General features: G+C 28.1%; 1 protein-coding gene across 2 annotated transcripts in view; it reads right to left on the bottom strand.

Moving 5' to 3' along the window:
- The window catches only part of LOC145183757 (uncharacterized), a 35,515-nt gene that overhangs the window by 6,344 nt on the left and 8,548 nt on the right, over positions 1–20,623 (bottom strand). The window contains exons 6-17 of one of the 2 annotated variants that reach the window (XM_090074543.1): positions 15,274–15,392; positions 14,977–15,159; positions 14,219–14,311; positions 12,646–12,740; positions 10,397–10,498; positions 10,135–10,206; positions 8,997–9,047; positions 8,826–8,884; positions 8,569–8,658; positions 8,387–8,455; positions 7,012–7,180; positions 6,884–6,921 (exon numbers count right to left, since the gene is read on the bottom strand). In XM_090074543.1, coding sequence (XP_089930669.1) covers positions 6,884–6,921; positions 7,012–7,180; positions 8,387–8,455; positions 8,569–8,658; positions 8,826–8,884; positions 8,997–9,047; positions 10,135–10,206; positions 10,397–10,498; positions 12,646–12,740; positions 14,219–14,311; positions 14,977–15,159; positions 15,274–15,392 — 1,140 coding nt within the window. The remainder of the gene's footprint in view (positions 1–6,883; positions 6,922–7,011; positions 7,181–8,386; positions 8,456–8,568; positions 8,659–8,825; positions 8,885–8,996; positions 9,048–10,134; positions 10,207–10,396; positions 10,499–12,645; positions 12,741–14,218; positions 14,312–14,976; positions 15,160–15,273; positions 15,393–20,623) is intronic. The other variant, XM_090074544.1, reaches the window with a different exon arrangement.

Here is a 20,623-nt window from a genome sequence, read left to right as displayed (position 1 = left end):
TCTTAAAACTGTTAACCAGTTTTCTAACCAGTTTTATATTTTAAAACCTTCCTTTCTTCCACCACCAGATTTGTGTTTAATAGATTTTGTTTGAGAAAAACGTTGAATAACACGACTAACGGTGCACAGTGACTCAGGACGATCAAAAAATGGTAAAAATTAAATAGAATTTGGCATAAATTGTAAATAAATAATTTTATATATCAAAATAATAATTTTTGGGTCAAAGATTTCAAATTTGTTATTAAACTTTTTTTTTACGCGCAGCTTTGACACGTATAATATGCGCGTTTAAGGTGACTATACGCGTACAAAAAATTTTTTTTTTCAAATTTTAGAATCTTAAAGACAAACACATTATATTGATATATTACTCTACTTGATATTTTTATAAAAATGGTTTATAAAGGATGTTGATACATAGAGAAAAAAAGCTGTATTTTATTACATTTATTTTATTATTTACATTACAATTAATTTAATAACTTCATCTGGTAACGGTTTTCCTCGATAGCTTTTATGTTTTCTAAAAGATATGCTTGATACATTTGGATCTGATCTTACTAGAAGGTAGTGCATCTGATTCATCATTGTGTTTAACCTTAACACTTTTGCCGTGTGCTTAAGCCTAGAATTTCTTATCTGTTTATTTAAACTCTCCAGTGCATCTTCCGAATACACCCCGATTGGCAAAGGTAATTTATGTGATATAGAAGAACTATGCAGCAGCAGTTTATGTACAGTAGTAGGCATAACATACCAGTCATACAAACTTACTATACATTTAGCTGTTTCAGTGCAGTATAAATCTAATTCATTTATATTAATAGGATATCCACAAGATATGATTATGAGAATATTATGCAATCTTTTAATTATATCAGTTTCAATTTCAGAAAAAACTTTACTACTTCTGAATGCTCTTCTGGCAGTATTGCCATAATTGGTATTTCCAGACCCAGTTTTAGGCATGTCAACATATAAGCTTAACTGTTCTCTGAAGTGTACCTGAACCTCTCTTTTTTTTAAGCCTACAGATATTTTTTCCCCAATTGTTTTTGGCTTATACTTTTTCATTTTAATTTTATAACTCAAATGAAAAATAAAATCTAAGCTTTTTATCCAGCAATGCAAAGCTGAAATTCCAAGCCCCAAGGCTGACTCATTCTCAGTTTTTGCTTTTAATAAATCAATATTGTTCATTTCGTTGGGTTTAGCATTGGAAACATTGCAAGATTGAGTGGATTTTGTCTCTATAAGTGCATTAACTACTTTATTATCATACATTGTAAGATCAACTCTATAGCTGATATTAAAGGTCACCTTTCTTCCTGAAATACCAAAAACTTTGCAAAACATCCTTAAGGTATTTCTTTGATTTTTTAGATCTGATTCTTCTTCTCTGGATAAAATTGGACTCTCTTTTTTATATTGTAGATGAAGAGGTCTACAAAAGTGACAACTTGAAGGATTTCCATTTTTCCAAATTTTGCGATCTTCTACTTTGAGCAATAAAGGCACAAAAGCTGTACTGAAAAGATTTTCTTCACTCTTAAGTTCTATATTTGTGTTGCTTGTCTCATACTTCTGTTTATAAATAATTTGGCTTGATGCTCCATCAAAACCAATCTTTCCATATAAAACTCCAAATATTTCGTTACCTTGACCACAATTAGGCATATCAATCATTTCAGTTATTCTACTCACAGTGTGATCTAACATGCTTTGAAGAGTACACTTTGAAGAAATTTCAGAAAAATGTATATTCTCAGGATAGCATTTCAATTTTTTCACGAAAATATCGTGCAAGGTAGGATATACATGTACATTGTGTACAAGAGCTGAGTTTCTGATCATTTGCTTATTCTTTCACATTTATTTCGTGTACACACTTTAAGCCATGATTTGAATGAGTAAAAAAGTGTACATGAGCAATTGTGCATGACCAACCAGACCAAAAAGAATATACAATTGAATTGAACTCATTTTTAATTGAATGCCTGATCAAAGCATCAGAAACTAAACAGGAACCTAATTAGAGTTTTAGCCACCTAAATACAGTTAATAGAGATTTAGTATTACCTTTGAGTTGTGGAACAATTAGAATAGGAAAAGATTGATAAAACAAGAAATAATGATTATCAGCTTTCTAAACTGGATTCTTCAGATTCTAGTTTATATCCCACAATAGAAAGAGTAAAAAGAAAGAGGAGCAAAATACTAGAATCTCAAAATTGGAATGTTAACATTGGAATTTTAACTCAGAAAATGTAGTGATATACAAGAAAAAGAAAGAATTTTGATTTATCCATCTTTTTGGGAAATGGCTGTCTGGAGTGAGAGAAAAAGTGTAGCTTGAGCCCTTGCAACATCTGTACAAAAAAACAAAACAAAAAAACAATTCAATTCAGAAACAAACAAGTAACCTAATAACTTTGTATACAAAGTATAAAGATATAGACTTCATAAAAAATTAGCTGTTTAAGATACCATGTGTTAACTTTCATTATCATCAAGAAAAAAATTTCTTGGAACAGGTACAAAAGTTACTGATTTACGTAAGCTCTTTCATCTATGCATAATTTAACAATGTATACCTTATGTAAACATGATGGATATTGCTATATCTAAGATGAATCCAAAGGGGACATTTCAAGTAAAGTATTTAGGACTTGGTTTCTTGTCACACAAACATGAAATGTAAACTTATGCACAATGCGATTTAGAGAAATATTGTCACCAATGTATTTAGTCTCTTTAGAACTGTCATGATGAAAACTGCTAGGAGAATACAAGAGTTTTAATTTGAAAGGCAGCTGAAATTTAAAGAAACCTTTACAAGCATTAGTCCAGGTGAAATTGTTGGCAATCCTACAATTAGCAAGGTAAGCATGCTTTGGTGCTATCCTATCAATAAACTTGAATACTAGCTTTTTAGGAATTCTTATGATTAAATTTCCTTATCCTCACTTTAAGAATATACATAACACAATTAAATGGCTTCCCATCTATGTAGATAAAAGGGCCTCACCAAAAGAAAATTTGACAGTCTTTAAAGCATGAAGACAATTTTACCCAAAGATGTTCATACATTTTAGGATGCAATTTTATTTTAATAAACTTTGATTATGATCAATTATTCTATAACTAAATTTATTTTTCCTTAACTTACATTAGATACTGAGTATCTATTACAGAACCAAATTCAAAAGGTCCACCTGTATACAAGTGGTAGATATTTTATAATTTTCTCCTAAAAGTATTTGTATTATTATCAAGTTGTTCTTATTTTATTGATATTTTGAAAGAAACTTACTGAAAAAAAAATTTACAAAATTTACATGAACATTACAAAAAATTGTTTCATAAATCTTACAATAAATATATTAGACATTATACAATAAAAGCAGTCTTCACAATTTATAAAATTGTTCAAAATTTCAAAATCAAAAAAATTTTATCACCAGGGCCCAATCCTATAAAACTGAAAAATGCGTAACTTACACATAAAAAAACAGGATTTTTCTCGCGCAAAAAAAATTTCTGTAAATTGCAATCTTGTAAACAAAATTAAACAGAGTTTTTGAGAAAATTACGCAAATTTTCTTACACAAAAAAATCTGCTGAAATTTTAAAATTTTGCGTAATTATGCAAAATTTTAACAAAAGAATGATCATGGTGATTTTCTCTTCAAACCACAGATGTCTATCTTTGTAAACAAAAAGATTTGTCCTTAAAAAGCTTAGTTGCATAATTTTTAAAAATTTCAGTGATTATTAAGTTTTAATAAATATTTTTGACATTTTTCTAAAAGTAAGAATTGGGTGAGAAGCATTCTTAAACTTTATTTAAAATTTCAAAAATCCATTAACTTGAAGTAGAAACTTTTATCAAAATGGTAAGTTTACACTAGAGCAATCTCACAATTGATTGAAATATAAAACGTGAAAGATCTAATAATAGGTGTCCATCACTCTACAAAACAAGAGGTTGAAAGCTGTAGCCTTTACAAAAACAAATGAAAAAGTTTTTATTACAAAACACTTTAGCATTTGACCGCTTGTTTTGTAGAGTGAAGGACTCCCATTCTAACACTGTAATTATGTGATTTTTATCTGTGTTAACTTATATAAAAGGAGCAAATGAGCTAAAGAAAAGTATTAGGGGAGAGGGGCAGCATAGGTACAGGGTGAGCATTGGTACACAGGCAAATATTCAGCCATTTTAAATCAACTTTAACTTTTGAATGCAGATAACAAATGTATATTATGGGTGAGGATTGGTACATTGAAATCAGGAGGCATTTTTTACAATATGGTTTTTATTCTCAAATGGTTTGCTAATTCTTTCATACACTATTCACTATGAAATTTCTCACTGTAATAATGTAAACACGTTGGGTATCAATGCTTTTCATGTAAGGGAGCACTGGTACAAAAAACTATGTTTAGAAAATTCAAAAGCATTATGCTTAACCATCAATACTTATGAACATAAATTAAATTGAAATGTTGCTAATACAATTAAAAAATAGCAAAAATTATTTACTTCCAACTTTTTCGAAAATTTCTTGTCAGAACGTACCAATGCTCCCCCCTCTCTCCTATGATGTTTCCAACATTAGTAGAGAAGAGGTTAACCATTCATTAAATAAGTTATTTAATGAATGGTTAACCTCTAAAATAAATGCTTAAATAAAATTTAATTTTAATAAAAATTGAACATTATATATCACTGAGTGCACAAAATTTTCCATTTTTAAATTTAAGAAATGCAGACTCTTTTTTTGGCACACATGGTAAACAAGGAATATAATTTATCTATAAATATAAAACCTTAATTTTTGTACACAAACCTCTGAATCGATATGAAATTTGTTTACAAAACACAGATAAAAAATTTTTTTCCAAGGTATATTCCTTGTTTACCATGTGTACCAAAAAAAGAGTCTTTTTGTTATTATTTAATAGTCCCTAAGTTCAAGGAATTTTACAAAAGTAATTTTATTAAATTGACAAATGTTATCAACCTGACATAACAGAAGTCAGTTTTTTAAAGTTTTCTCAAAACATGAAAAAATGACTTTGATTGAGATAATACTGTGACAACATGAGTAAATAAAAGTAAATCAATACTCTAACATGACTGATCTTAAAAACTAAACTTCACACACAGCATTCTTATGAATTCACATGCAAAAAAAAGTCTGTATTTTTTTAATTGATGAAGTGTATGTATAAGCTGACTTCCAAGTTGACAATATCAAACAATTGCTAATACAATAAAATGACTTTGATAATGATAAGACTAGCATTACTGATTGTAACTGAATAAATCAGCAATTTTTGCAACATTTAAAACAAATGAAAGTAAAAAATGGTTACCAACACCAGGTGCATATTTATTATATGATTATGGAAATCTATTTGAAACAATTATCTAACAGAAAAGACTGGTCAGCTTCAATCTTTGCACAACAGAGTGCTTTTCTTGGCTAAGTAGAGTGATTTGAAAATGTTATGTAAAAATGAGTGAAATTGTCTTTTCAAACTTTTTAAACTTACAGCTAAAAAAGTTTGTCCAAAACCAATAGTCTGTAAAGTTATGTTTGTGTTTTCTTTAAAGAAAGAGTTGCTCCTTTTAAAAATCCTCCAGATATTGAAAATATAGTTTTTGAAAGTACTGCCATACTTATAGAAAAAAATATTTCTTTTTGGAATGTTGTAAATGTTAAAGCATCTGATGCAATCATTTGGTTTACAATTTAGTTACAACTGCTACAATAAACTGCTGAATCAAGCCTTTAGGTAAGTAAGTCAAACAGCACAACACAAGAAATCAGTACTGTAATTGCACATACATGTTATGGTTTAATTGATTTAGTGGAAACCTTGTTGTGTAAATTTGCTTTGTTAGGTTGGTTTTTCAACAGATCAACTTGAAAAAGCTTTTTCTAAGATTTGACAGCACCTATTTTGTAAATGCTAAATCTGTTATTGAAAAAATATATACTTAACATATCAAATTTATATTAAAACTAAAATGGACTTCAAATCCCTTCTGATACTCTAGTCCAATAGTTATTATTTTGTTTTATATTTTTTCAAGGTGCCACTGGGCTTTTATGCAGGAAATTTTGTGTAACTTATTTTCAGTTCACAGCAGCTTAGTATAGACTTAAAGTAACAAAAAAAAACACAGTTTCAGTTCATAATATGGAGTAAGTATAGACTCAAAATGCGGAATATATTCCAATATTTTGCTAAAGAATGATGCACTTTTTACCACTCCTAGTAGTAATTGAGAGTTAAGGATGAAGTTTTTAGAGTTTTTAGAATAGAGATTCAATGATATTATTTTTTTATATCTTTTTAATTTTCTTGTTACATTTTCTTATCCATTTTTTCTTCTTCTTTAGCCTTCTTTAATATAGCTTGATATATTTGGTTTTGAAATATACATTCATTTTGTTAATTGCAGAATTCTAATTTTAAAAAGTAATTAGCAAGATGTTTTATTTCTTTTTATGGTTTTAGCCTTCAAAATATGTTAATTGTAACATCATTGTTATTTCTGGTAACAAGAAATAGTGCAAAATATATTGACTTTTGAACTGCTTTCATTCCTACTTTGATAACTTCATTTTTTTAAGTAGTCTGTATCAGAAAACATTCACTCTACTATTAATTTGCTCTTAACAAAAAATATTTCAACTTAAGTAACAAAATTTTAAATCAGCCTTCAGTTTTTACAGCCTCTTGCTCAATATGAGGCCTCAATATGATAAGCATAATGACTAAAGATCATTCTATTATAAAAATAACAACCAAATACTTGTATAAACAATTATTACACTTTCTTATAGAAAAAAAACTTAATTACCCAAAACTGTTGACTTCATTCAGATTTTCTTCATTTTTCTACAAAAATCATATTAACACATAAATAAATGAACATGTCTAATAAATTGGCAAACTGAAATTAAAACATTACTAAAAGCAAGCACATACAATATCTGATGAGTAACAAACTCCATTTAGCATTACTGACATATGATCAAATTGAAAATTTAACATTTCTGCAGTTAAGTGCAAAAGAATTCCTTGCTGATTGCAATAGTTATGGAAATCTTTTACCAACTTAAAATTTTGTGAAACCCCAACATTTACATGAACACATCTAGATAAAACAATCATAAGATACATTTACTTCGATAGTGCCAAATCAATACAGAACATTTACAGAAAGTTTTGAATTAATAACAAAGTAATGAATCAATAAAATAAGTTGCACCACTTCATTGCACTATTGAACAAAATTAACTTTTTCAATGTCTTTAAAAATATATTTTCCTATTTCTTTATAAATAATTCCTACTCAAAGTAGAAAATGGGTGTTGTTTCCAAAACACTTTGGTTTGAAGTCAGTACAAAATATTTCGAAATATATCTGTTTTCTAGACTGTTCATCTAGTGCTGAGTAAAATTCTAGAATGTTCTGAAACTGTAAAAACCCTCCAAAAGAATTTAAAATGTTCTGGAAACTTGATAATCTATTTTTGTTGAGTAAGAAAGTAATGAATAGAACTTGCATAGATGGCACCAAGGAGTACTTGCACCTAGCAGATGTAATATGTTGACAATTTATCAAGAGAAGAGTAACCAAGTATTTTTTGATAATTGAAAAAAGTACCTTTCTCTCCCAATGGCTCATTCTGTGCACCTGAAAAAGGACTAGAGCAGGCTTGAAAATGGTCTCATTCCTTATGGAACAAGAATGTGGTTAAAAAACCTTCCTTTTTTCTTTTGACTGTGCATATAGTCAGGACATTAAAGCTCATTATCATATAAAAAAAACTGGCCACAGCAGTCTAAATTCTCTGTAGGAAAGAATAATTTCAAATGAGAATCACTTTGCCACAGTTTTACATAAGATCTTCTAAACTCCATATCTTTGATTTCACCTTGACAGATTTAAGGATAGTATAATGAAAAGAAGATGTGAGATTGTATTTGAAGATTATTCATGAGAGCAACTTAAACTATGGCAGAAATTCTGAATTCTTTTATAGTTTTTCTTTGTATAGTTGTAATATCAGTATTATTCTGTTTCTGACTGTCTAATTAAAAACATAAAACTTCACTGATTTATCTTAATGAGGAACTTATGTAGGGTTTGCTAACAAAAACTAAACCTTTTATGAATATTGCTATTTTCCATACTTCTAGACTTAAGAACTTGAAATTTAAAACTTAGAAGTCAAAGACAATAACCGTGTTATATAATGTTGATTTCACAACTGATTACTTTTTTATATACTTGTACTATATATTTTTACATAACTGTAATGTTAGGAATATAACTAATAATATTAGATAATATTACTTAGGCTTGATGAAAGGTTGCAGAAGATATTCCAAATAAATTAGATTCAGCAGATCAGAACCATTGGTACTAAAATATTGAGAAGAGAAACACAAGTAAATTATCATAAAAAAAATTCAGCAGAAAATAAAATATCTACTAAATACAAAAAAGAATACAAAATGTAAAGGTAAAAACCTGACCTAAGCAATAATGGTAACTCGTCAACATTTATGTATGGTGAAACAGTAATAAATCTCTTTTGACAAAACAATTGAAGCTTGAAAAAGTCACTAAAATACATTTTTTTGGACTTTATAGAAACATGAGTAATAAATCTTATAACGTTTTAACAGTATTTTCTGTATACTGTTTGCATACAACTTGTCAAGAAACATCATTTTTCGTAAAGAATTATTAAAAATTAACATAGTTTTCATTTTGAACCAAGACAATATACCTTGGAGTAAATCTTGCATTACTAGATTCTTGATCTATATGGCTAACATTAATCTGTAACTAAAAGTTTGTAAGTGAAAAACAAAAATTACTTTCATATTATAAAACCATTTGTGAGCAAAACAAGTTAAATTATAATTAAAGAAAACCTTATAAAAAAGACTAAAATTACCTCATTAATTTTAAACAAAGAAAAGAGATCTATTAGTTCTTGCAGTACAATCTAAAGCAAAACAAATTCAAATTTTATGTCATTTATGAAATTCAGCTTATGAAACTATTGTGGAGTTGCATTAAGATTTACTATGCAGTAGTATTTTAAAATGGTTAAGATTAAAATGGTTAAGATTAAAAAAATGGTTAAGATGAGCACAAAATGAGCACAAAAATAACCATTTCAAAAAGGTAGTGTAAAAGGGTTGCTAACTTTAGAGAATAATCTTGAATACTACATGTAGCATAACAAAATTATATCTGCATTCAAATATTGCAGAACAGGCTGGCAAGGCAGTACATGCTATATTTAAACCTGGAGAAGATATGAAGTCAAAACATATTAAATATGGAGAAAAATTTAAAGAGACTGTTATCGATTTTAACAAGAAGAGTCTAATAATAGAATAATCCATTATGTAATTTTTTATAAAATATTTGAATTGAAAAAATGATGAAAATTGACTTTTCTTTATACTTAGCACATGATTTTGATTTCAAACTCAATTGTTTCCCAATACTATATATTAGTAGAGACTAAATTAATCTGAATTATTTAATTGACAAACTTCAACCTTGCGGTCAAATTTCTGAGCAGTATGTTATGCAATTATAGAAGCAACAAGTAATAAAAGTGTCTCCTAGAGTGTTATAAGTTAAAAAGTTCTCTAAAGCTGCAAAAAGCAAAAAGATTAAACTCATGTTGACTACATCATGCTCAAATAGAGTTAGAAAAACTTAAAAATTAATGATTCAAATAGATCCATGGTCTAAGCAATCAGATTATTTCATTATTGGGATTAAATGACTGTATAGAAACTCAGAAATATGATGAAATTTTCAAAAAAAGTTACAGAGCTTTAAATTTTCAATCAACAGTGATGATCATGAGATTATAGATGTGTAGTTTAAAGTAAAAGTTGAAAACTTTTTGTAAACTTTATCACTTAACACTAGCAAAAAACAACAACAACAAACACAACTTATTTTTAAAATACTAAGTATAGTAAATAAGAAATTATTTTATTTACTATACTATTAGAAATATTTAAATAGTTTTGAAAAGTTATAAAAAGCTGAAAATATTTTTAACAAACCCAAAGTGGAAAATCATTTTGATGAAAATCTAAGATAATTCCTCGATATATGCATGTTGCCCAATCAGATATCTATTAATATATTTAATTTAGATTGATAAACAAAATAATTTCAAATGCTTTTCTTAAATTTTAGTTAATTATAATTAAATTATTTATAATTAAAAAAAAAAAAAAAAAAAGAAAAAAAAAGAAAGAAAAGAAATAAATTTTATGGCACTTAAAGTTTTATTCAAAGCAAACAAAAGTAAGGAACTCCAACCTGCAGCAAAGGAACAGCTTTTCCTCTGAATAGTTTAAAACATTGGAACAATGTACATAAACCTCGATACAATGATTCCAAACTTGATGCAGCTAATAAAATCTAAAATGTTATGAAAAAGCCGAATTCTGTAATGAGAATTTCAGGTTGCACATATAGAAATTTGTAAAAACATTATAGTACACTACTGGATATTTTGATTTCAATACAAAAAAATATTGATTTAAATAAAAGACAGCATAAGTATCTACTTTATGCAAGATATTGGCATAGCTATGTAACAAAATTACATAAAAAGAAAAACAACTGTACTACTGCACTATTGTACTTTTTGCTAAACCTAGCAAAAAACTTGAGACTAATAAGTATATATATTTTTAAACATATTTTATCTATCAATTAATTTACTTTAATTAATTTAAACTATTTACTGATTGGTACTAATTAAAGACAAAATTTCTATTCCAAATAATTCCTTGCAAGTAAATCCATCATCAAACCATGATATTTCAGTAATGAGTACTTTTCTTCAGTTGTCCATCAAAAATGCTCAGTATCAACATTTCCTTTGGCTTTATATTTACTAACAATTTCACTTATAACTGCTTTTGACATTTTACAATTTTTAAATAATTCACTTTGTGTTGTTCTAGAATTACAATCATCAATGATATTTTGTTTGAAAGCACTATCATATTTATTATATTTATATAAAATATCATATTTATTACATGTGAATTTGTCATCTTTCAGCTACAGTTTTTCTACTAAACAACATTAGTAGTAATTTATATAACATAAAAGACTAATTACAAAACTATTTTATCTATTTTTTTCCAGATTCAAAATGAGAAATTATGATTAAATTGCAGTGCTGTTCTACAATTTAATGTCAGTAAGAAAAAAATCCCCTTTGTTTTGAAACATTACTACTTTTATACTGTTTTGTATTCATACAAAAAAAACATTTAGAAAGTCACAAATGGGAACAAAAATTTATGAGCAGATAGAATACCTGATAAAGGATTTAAAATTATAAAACAGATTTAAGTTAAATCTGTTTTGCAATTATTTAAAATGCTTTTGTTTCCTGGAAAAATATTTTATTTTAGAGTTCCCTTAGTTTTGGATGACAGAGTATACTCCAGCAAATTTACTAAGACTGTTTGACAAACAATTTTAATACAAAGGCATCTTCAATTTCACAATGGAATTAGTATTTGCTGAAGAAAAGAATAAAATTACTGCCAAGGCAGCTCACTCTTTGGTGAAATACCAGTCTCAAAAAAAAAAAAATATTGGCAACTTACATCATATTGACTAACTAAGAATATTTAATTAGTTGATAAAATCTTCTAAATTGTTCACTTCCTAAACTTTCCTTCATTTATTTTTTTTGTTTATGCCTTTTATTGCCTAATCACATATTTTTACTTGAGTTGAAACTCTTTAATAACAAAATCTTAACTACAAAAGCAACGGCAATTTTTTGCACAAACTTCTCACAAGAAAAACAAATTTCAAATCTGAAAATTGCACAAATCACCATGTGTAAACAAACTTAAAATCTGAAAGTTTCACAAATCACCTGGTTCAATCCTGTTTAGTATAGAATGTTTGACACATGATTTGACACAATATGAAAACAGGTTTAAAAATCATTTAAAAAATGAGGAAAAAGTTATAACTTTGAGGAACAAGCTATAACTAAGCTATGCAAAAGTTGAAGTAAAGTGAAAACTTATTATATTTTTTAAGTTTTCAGTTGATACTGCATATATTGTATTTTCAGTATATACTTCAGTATATATTGATATAAGTTTTTGAAACATTAATTTAAAAACATTAAGCATTAATGATTTGTTTTCAAACAGCTAGTGAAGGGGAGTTCTCTTCATGTTTTGTATTAAGTAGTGTCATTATCATTTGAAATGTACTTAATTGGTGGCAAGAATTAGGCCTAGCTAAAAAATTTTAAAACTTTTGAAATGCTTTGTATGATATGTTCTTTTAATTATAAAAGCTTGAATATGCTCTTTACTTTATTCTTATATTTTAGATGTAATTAAATACATTAATAAATCAATCAGTAGAGAAGCATGGTATTATTATTTAACTGAGTGGCATAATTAACTGAGTGGCATAAGATCATACATAATGTCAGCAGATCTCTGATTGTAACCAAATTTAGAAAATGTTTTCCAAAAAAAGATTAAAAGGAGATTTATTGAAGAAATTAAAAGTCATACTTTTTGCGTATTAATTTGAATGAAATATTCTTCTTGTTTAGTGAATGACATTTTATTCACCATGCATTCAACATAAGGATACTTGATCATTGAGCCTAAATTAAGATCATTATTGTATGATAACAAAACAGATGTATTTAGTATCAAAAATAACAATAACCATAAAAAATACCTTTTAAGTACAATGTAATACAAAAATACTAACTTTTATTTTATTAATTATAACAACAAAATAAAACACAACTTTAACCACAAAACAAATCCAACTAATAAAAAAAACTTTTCATATAATCAGCCAAAAGTTAAAGCTTTTAATAATTACCAAAAGTTATTGCATAAACATTATTAAAAATGAAAATAATATCAAAGCAAATTATAAAAAAAGCCAATAAAATAATGATTAAAATAAATAAAATCAATTGTAGAAACCTAAATATAGTATTACTCAAAAGCCATTGGGATTAGAATCGAATCTACTTATCATGGGAACTAATAGTTTCTTTTTTTTTTTTTTTTCTACTTATTACTTAAGCTTTTAAATAATTAGTAATTAAAAAATCAAATATTACTGAGTCAGATACAATCTTAGGTGGTAATATTTGAGATTTAAAAATAACTATCGTAATTTTCCTTTAACAACTTTATAAAAAATATTAATGTAACACTCTTAAGTAAAGTGTTGGCACTAGTATTCTGAGACACAGAGTAACTTATTTATATGACCAAGGCCACTTGTACTCATACTTAACAGCAGAGCATGAACACTCAAAAAATAAAAAAGTAAACAACAATTTACAAAATTGATGAATAAATTGTTAAGTTTTATTGTTGTTGTTTTCTAAATAAAGAAAATTGTCAAATAGGCTTATTGCTAGCAACAGTAACATGCCAAATGGTATTACATGGTTATAAATAACTTTTATGAAAGTTACCATAAAAATGCCTAGCCTTTCTACAACATTAAATTTTCAACAAATAAAGAATTGTTCAAAGAATTAAAAAAGGATTATTTTTAACTGGAATATAGCCTGCATGAGTAATAAAATAAAATTTTTTCAAGGTTTCAGTGATCCACTTGTTTCTATAAGACAAATTGAAATACATAACTCAAGGCTTGATAAGAAAATTATTTAAGAAAACAGATGATTGTATATTTTACCAACATATTGTTCCTCACCATTGTGCAAAATTTTCACTAAATTGTTTGACAATTATATTAAAAGACTAGATTGGCTAGCTAACAGCCCAGATTATAATTGCATTGAAAACAAGATGGAGTCAAGGAACTTTGCTTAATCAACATATTAATTGAAGTTGTTGAAAAGCAGTAAAGAAATGTACCACTTTACACCCTTCAAAACAGAGTGGACTTGCAAAGCATATTTAGGATTCTATAAAAATCTAGAAGCTTTTGTTTTTCATGTTGAATCAAACTCATGTTATATTATATATTATTATAATAATAATTTGAAGTTTAAATCAAAACAAAATTTTAACAACTAAATAACTTAAAAGCAATATATATTTCTTATACTTATTTTTTTTTTTAATAAAACCATGATTTTTTATTTACCATTCCATGAAAGTTCCACAATAAGATTACTTCCCAGTTGCATTTGTTTTTCTTTAAAAAGATGTACAACTTCCACAATGTGGTAGACAGAGACTAAAAAGAAAACTTATCTGGTTATAAGTTTAAAAACTCTAATTAAAACATAGACCTTTAAGAAATAAGTTATTGAAAATATTATTGATAGTTAAGAACTGGCCTAACATTTATCATCAGAATGTAATCTACTTGAAATTTAATCTAGTATCTTTTGATCAAGGTTAAATTTCCTCAAAACTCTATGATGAAAATATAATTCAGCACACATTCCAAACCATGACAATGAAATTGCAAAAGATCATGACAAAAAAATTGCAAGAGATGAAATTGAGATTGCATGTGGGAACAGGGCAAATGCTAGTTTTTAAATTCATTATTTTTCATTTTTTTCTAAACAGCGTTACTTGCAAAGATTTTTGTTCCTGTCATATCTCCTTATCACTTCTTTGCCTTTAGTGTTGGGCTGCTCTAGAGCACTAAAGCAGCACAACATCTAAAGCTAAGAAGTATTTCTCTCCTAAATTTATTCTTATAGAGCTTATAAATAGTCATTCTTGTAATATTTATATAACCAATTATTTTCTGTTGCAATAAACAAAATAAGAATTGTTACATCTTTAAAAAATTTCTGCTCATAATCTAGAACAAAAACAATAAACTAGTATAAAAAAAAATCAAACTTCAAATTAATTTATACAACAAGCTATAAAAAGTATTTTTACCTTCAGTTCTTTTAACAAATACAACAAGATCTTTAGGAGGTACAAAATATAAGCCTTTAAACTGTTTCACTTTTTGGGGTTGTGGACAAAGCAACTTGACTATTGGGTCAACTTCTATTTGAAGAGGTTTAAATGCATTTTGTTTAATGGAGTAATTCTTCTCAAATGTCAGATGATCATTGCCTTATAAATACCCATAAAAAAATGGAGTATAGCTTTTTCTATACACAACATTATTTTGAAAAACCAATCTAATAAAATACTTATTAATGTTAACTATAATCTATATTAACCTACCACTTGAGCTTTTTGTCTCTGAAACATTATTTGCAGCAAGAAGGATGTACCTTTCTAAAAGTTCATTTAGCTCAGCATTCTTTAACATTATATCCAAGCATGATACTCCTTCAAAACATCTAAGATAACAAAAATTAAACTTTTTTCATGAATTTTTCTGATTTAAAGAATAGTTCATGCCACAAATACCAAATATTTGCCACAATTACATGTGACTTATTTTACATTGATTAAGAGTCAGTTTGAAGGTCTAACACCATGTTTTTCACAATATTTATTCTTTTGATAAACTTTACCTGCTCTCCTGTAAAAGTTTATGTTTACAGAATTTATATTTTATTAAACAATTGTTAAAATGAAAAATATATGTTCTTCTTTATGTAAGTTTCAAACTATATTTCAAGTACATATATTATACAAAGGCATCTAAGGCATATATTTCAAAGATATATAGAGGGAAAGTATGATGTAAAAAAACTTTGACTTCTTTGTTTGCAAATATTTAAGCTTTTTTTTTTTCTATTTTACATTTTAAATTTAGAAGATTTAAAAAATGGAAAGATTACACAAAGCAGTAACTTGTTTTTCTATTCCTTGAAAAAAATTGTTTAACAATAATGCATAATGTACGCACACAAGATTTTATTTTGAAAGAGCTGAATAAAGCTGAAGAAAGCCATTTCTTCACTGGTAAATAATTTTGCTGAACTTGAAATTGTTAGAGATATGAGATAAAGACAGACTTTGAACAGGCATATCAGTTGAAAATATTGATGTTGTGAGACAGCATTGCAGAAAACTAGAAGACATCACCAAGAAGACAATTGGCTCAGTAGCAGTTTTCTGGTTGCACTCTTTAAAAATTTTTGAAAGAGGATTTGCAACTCTTTGCATAAAAATAAAAACAACAATTACAATGTGAGGTCCCTGGGATTTTGTTTTTGCTAGTTTTACATGATGAAATACTATCCCCAATGTATTAGGTGTATAGCCTTGCTTCTGCCATTTTTTTCTTAAAATTTAAGGCTTTATTTTCAAAAATATAGTACATTTACAGTTCAAAGTATTGTCCATCGCTAACCTAGGGGGAGAGCATTGTTATGCAGCAAAATCACTATGTTGTGCCTTTCCTCATATTATGGCCGTTTTTTCTTTAGTACCTGTCTCAAATCCATCAGTTGAGTTCAATATTGTTTGCTAGTAATGGTTTCACTCAGTTTTAGCAGCTTGTAGTACAATACACTGAGCTGGTCACACCAAATATAGAGCATAACCTTGGAGCCATGAAAATTGGGTCTGACTGTAGATGTGAAAGCATGGCCGGGCAAACCCCATGATTTTCTGTGTTTGAGATTATCATAGTGAACCCAATTTTTGTCCCCAGTCACAACACAGTGCAGAAATCCCTTCCGTCATTGCTTTTGCAGTAACTTTTCACAAGCAAATAAACACTGTTCAATGTCTCTTGGCTTCAACTGATATGGCACCCAATTTCCATCCTTCTGAACCATTCCTAGATCTTTGAGGCCCTTGGAAATGGCTAGCTTAGTCATGCAATTATTCTGCCAACTCTTTTTGGGTTTGGTACCAGTCTTCATCAAGTAAAGTTGTTAATTTGTCATCTTCAAACACTTTTTCCCTTCCACTGCATTGCCGTTGACATTTCAACGTTGAAATCACTATTCTTGAAGTGTTGAAACCATTCATGACACATTCTTTCACTAATAGCTTCCTCACCTTTCACTAATAGCTTCATCCTTTCACTAATAGCTTCCTCATACATATCTGAGAACATTCGATGAGCCTCAGCTGCAAATTTCTTTGAATTGAACATGTAAAGTAAGACTTGCCGCAAAGGACAAGAATTAGGTTCGTAAACTGACATTTTAAAGCAATTAAAGATATATTAAATGAGTAGAATATAACATATATTTGAAAATGGTGCTTTCAAAAGACATAAAATTGCCAAATGACATTTTAGATCTGACAGTTCTAGTCACCCCGTGTCTCTAACACCATCTATCAAAAAACGATATACCAAATAGTGATGACCGATCAAGTGCATTTTCACTTGAACATTTTCTTAAATAAACAAAATTACAGGTTTTGGGAATCAGAAAATCCTAAACATATTCAAACACAATTACACTAAACCTATGGTTTCACTTGTTGTGTCATAGTCACCAAAAAGAATTAAAACCTTTTTTTTTTTAACTATTGACATAGAAGCATAACAATAAATGAAGAGAATTAAAAGGCAATCTGCCAAAAATTTTAGTTTCTGATATTCCCACCAAACACCAATATATGATATCAGTAAGATAGCACTATAACCAAAAAAAAAAACAAATGTGAAATAATGGAGTTATTGAGGCAACAACTTCTACATTGGATAATTTCCAAATGTAATTGGCCACCACAATTGCCTAATTTGACTCTTTCTGTTTTTCTTTTTAAAAAAATATTTGAATAAGTCCCAAAACTTTTAACAACCAAAGGAAAACTGAAGAAATTCATCTTATAACTCAAACTATATGGTTTATTTTGCTGCATCCTGTGTTTCATATACATATTTTAAATACATAAGACCATAAAAACAAGAACACTTCATGTTACAGGTGCAAAGAGAGATCTTGGAGTGCTTTTAAGTACCAAACTGAAGTGGAAGAATCAAATAATTACAGTTACAAACAAAGCAAATCAAATGCTTGGTAGCATCAAGAAAACTTTTGCTTGGTTTTACATTAAGTTACTTCAATCTCCTTATTTGATGTTTATTTGCCCTTTACTAGAGTATACATTTCAGTTTGGTCTCCATTTCTCAAGCCTGATTGTGGCAATATTAAAAAAATCCAAATTTTTCAAGTACTTTCATTCTTGTTTTACTGACTAAACAGTATAAGTTTGTTCAAATATCAGATACAAAATTTATTGGTCAAGAGAAAAGAAAAAAGTTTTTTTCTGTTTCAAGACAGGTATTTCATTGAACCTAGTATTGTGTCAGGTAACCTTCGATTTTGATGCATTCTTATTATCTACTTGATACTGAATAGACAAGTTTCTTAAGAACAGTCAACTCGACATTATTCCATTCATTCTTCAAGAAGTCCCCTTATATTTTCTTATATTTGCATTTTTATTATTTTGTTGTTGGTGTTTTTTTGTTATTTTTTTTTCAGAAAAAAGTTTTAATTTCCACATTTTGAAAACTAATTGTTTATATATCTTAAGTTAATATTCATAGACCATATATAGTTTAATACATACCAGCATACTAGGACCAATTATATATCCAATATTATTTGCTGCAAATATGAAATTTAAGCCTGCAGCAAGATTGGTATCATCAGCAACATCAGATATTACAACTTTTGTGATAATTAATCCTAGTAATGAAAGGATTGCTGATAACAAATTTAATTGATACTTGGCTGTTGAGACAAAGGGATATAAGTTTAGTGAGTAATAAAAAAGCAAACCTTTCATCATAATTCATTCTTGCAAGACATAGTGCTTAACATAAAATTAAGTTTTCATACCCATGAATAAGCCTTGCAGAGACCTTGAAATTACAGTCAACACATAATTAAAGCTTAATCCAAATAGCAATGTTGCAATGGAAAGACTGGATCCAGCCATAAGTAGGACTTAATTACTTGGCCTTAATTCTTGCTTGATCTCTTCCCATAGATGTTCTATGGGATTGAGATCAAGCAAGAATTAAGGCCAAGTTAATGTTTGAATATTGTTTTGCTTGAGCCTTGACTAGATGCTAGGGATAATTGTAATGAACAAAGAAAAATTCTTGTCCAAAATTAAACTTTTGGATCAATACTAACAAATGCTGCTCCTAAGATATCACGATAATAAAATCAATCCATTATATGGTCCAAAGTATATAATTCACCAATTCCATTTCACATGAATCAACCTAAATGGTGACAGAACCCCTACCATGCTTGACCATAGCCACAGAGCAATGTGGATAGAATTCTTCTATAGGTGTTCTCCATATTATTACCTTACCTGAACAGAATAAAGTTTGTTTCATCGGACCAAATGATAGTTTCACAAAACATAATTGGTTTGTTTAACATTGTTTTGGCACACTTCAGATGTTTACCTCAATTGACTTTGTTGACTAATGGTTTCTTTCATGCTACATAACCAAATAGGCCAGCTTCATGAAGTCTATTTCGAATTGTATTGGCGTGTAATGATATTCCTGACTTAGTCTTGATCTTCACAGCATTGACAGATTTATGTTAAGCAGATTTAACTTTGCATACTATAAATTAATCCAATGATTTGATTGTTTTTCTTTTTCTACTATGTCTGAATAAATTAACAACATTTTTTTTGTCTATTATGTTCCTTGAGACAATGGTAGTCATGAACATGTGCCAAAACTTTATGGACTTACCTTGCTTTGCTCATACACTTCAACTATCAATTAATGATGCTGTATCCAAGATTGAAGGCATGAGTAATATGATAATAAAATATTTGAATGTATCAATGTGCTTTATGATATTTGAAAAATAAATTTAATAAATATTTTACTGTGCCTTTTTTTTGGAAAGCATTGTGAGTATGTTTATATATATATATATATATATATATATATAAACATACTCACATGTTCATGACTACCATTGTCTCAAGGAACATAATAGTTAGAGATTCTAATATTGCTTTGCCTGTGTGTGACACAGGTCAAACAAACAAATGGTTTATTCTCCAGTCTTTATATTTGCATTTGAAAATCAGCAGTTTAATATATATCAAACAAAAAGATATATAGGAATCCAGTGCACAAGAAGATATGTCAGTGGAAAAACAATAGGATGGCATGCCAACAGACTCAGTAGTAATGCAATCAATCATTTCTCATTTCAAATTTTATACATAGTTGGCACAACACTGCAAGAAAAAGGGGTCAGCTAGGAATATGGTAAAAAGAACAAACAATTTCATTAGTGCCTAAAAACCTTCTATGAAATCATGACAGGTAATCAGAAGCCAACATGCAACCAATAACTCATGTTATTTCATTAAGCTTTTTGTGATCAGATGTCCATGCTATTTTACTTGCCTACAGATTTGTGACACTAACTGACAGTTGTTTTCCAGCTTTATTTTCTTTTTCATTCTTTTTTCTTCTTGTGACTTTTTATCACACTGCTGATTCCTTCTTATGATAACTTCTCAGGTGAGTAAATAAGTCAGTTGTAGATGAAGTAAGACAAGATATTGCCAAAAGCCAAAAAAAAATATTGTTAATTTTACGCCTATCAAAATAATTCTAAACAATGCTCCTTACTCTCTTGTCTTCTTCTTTGAAGCATTT

Source organism: Hydra viridissima, unplaced genomic scaffold (genome assembly GCF_058129835.1).
Source record: "Hydra viridissima isolate aposymbiotic clone 2 unplaced genomic scaffold, HvirCarnegie_v1 scaffold_17, whole genome shotgun sequence".
Taxonomy (NCBI): domain Eukaryota; kingdom Metazoa; phylum Cnidaria; class Hydrozoa; order Anthoathecata; family Hydridae; genus Hydra; species Hydra viridissima.
This window is presented reverse-complemented; position numbering and strand designations above follow the sequence as displayed.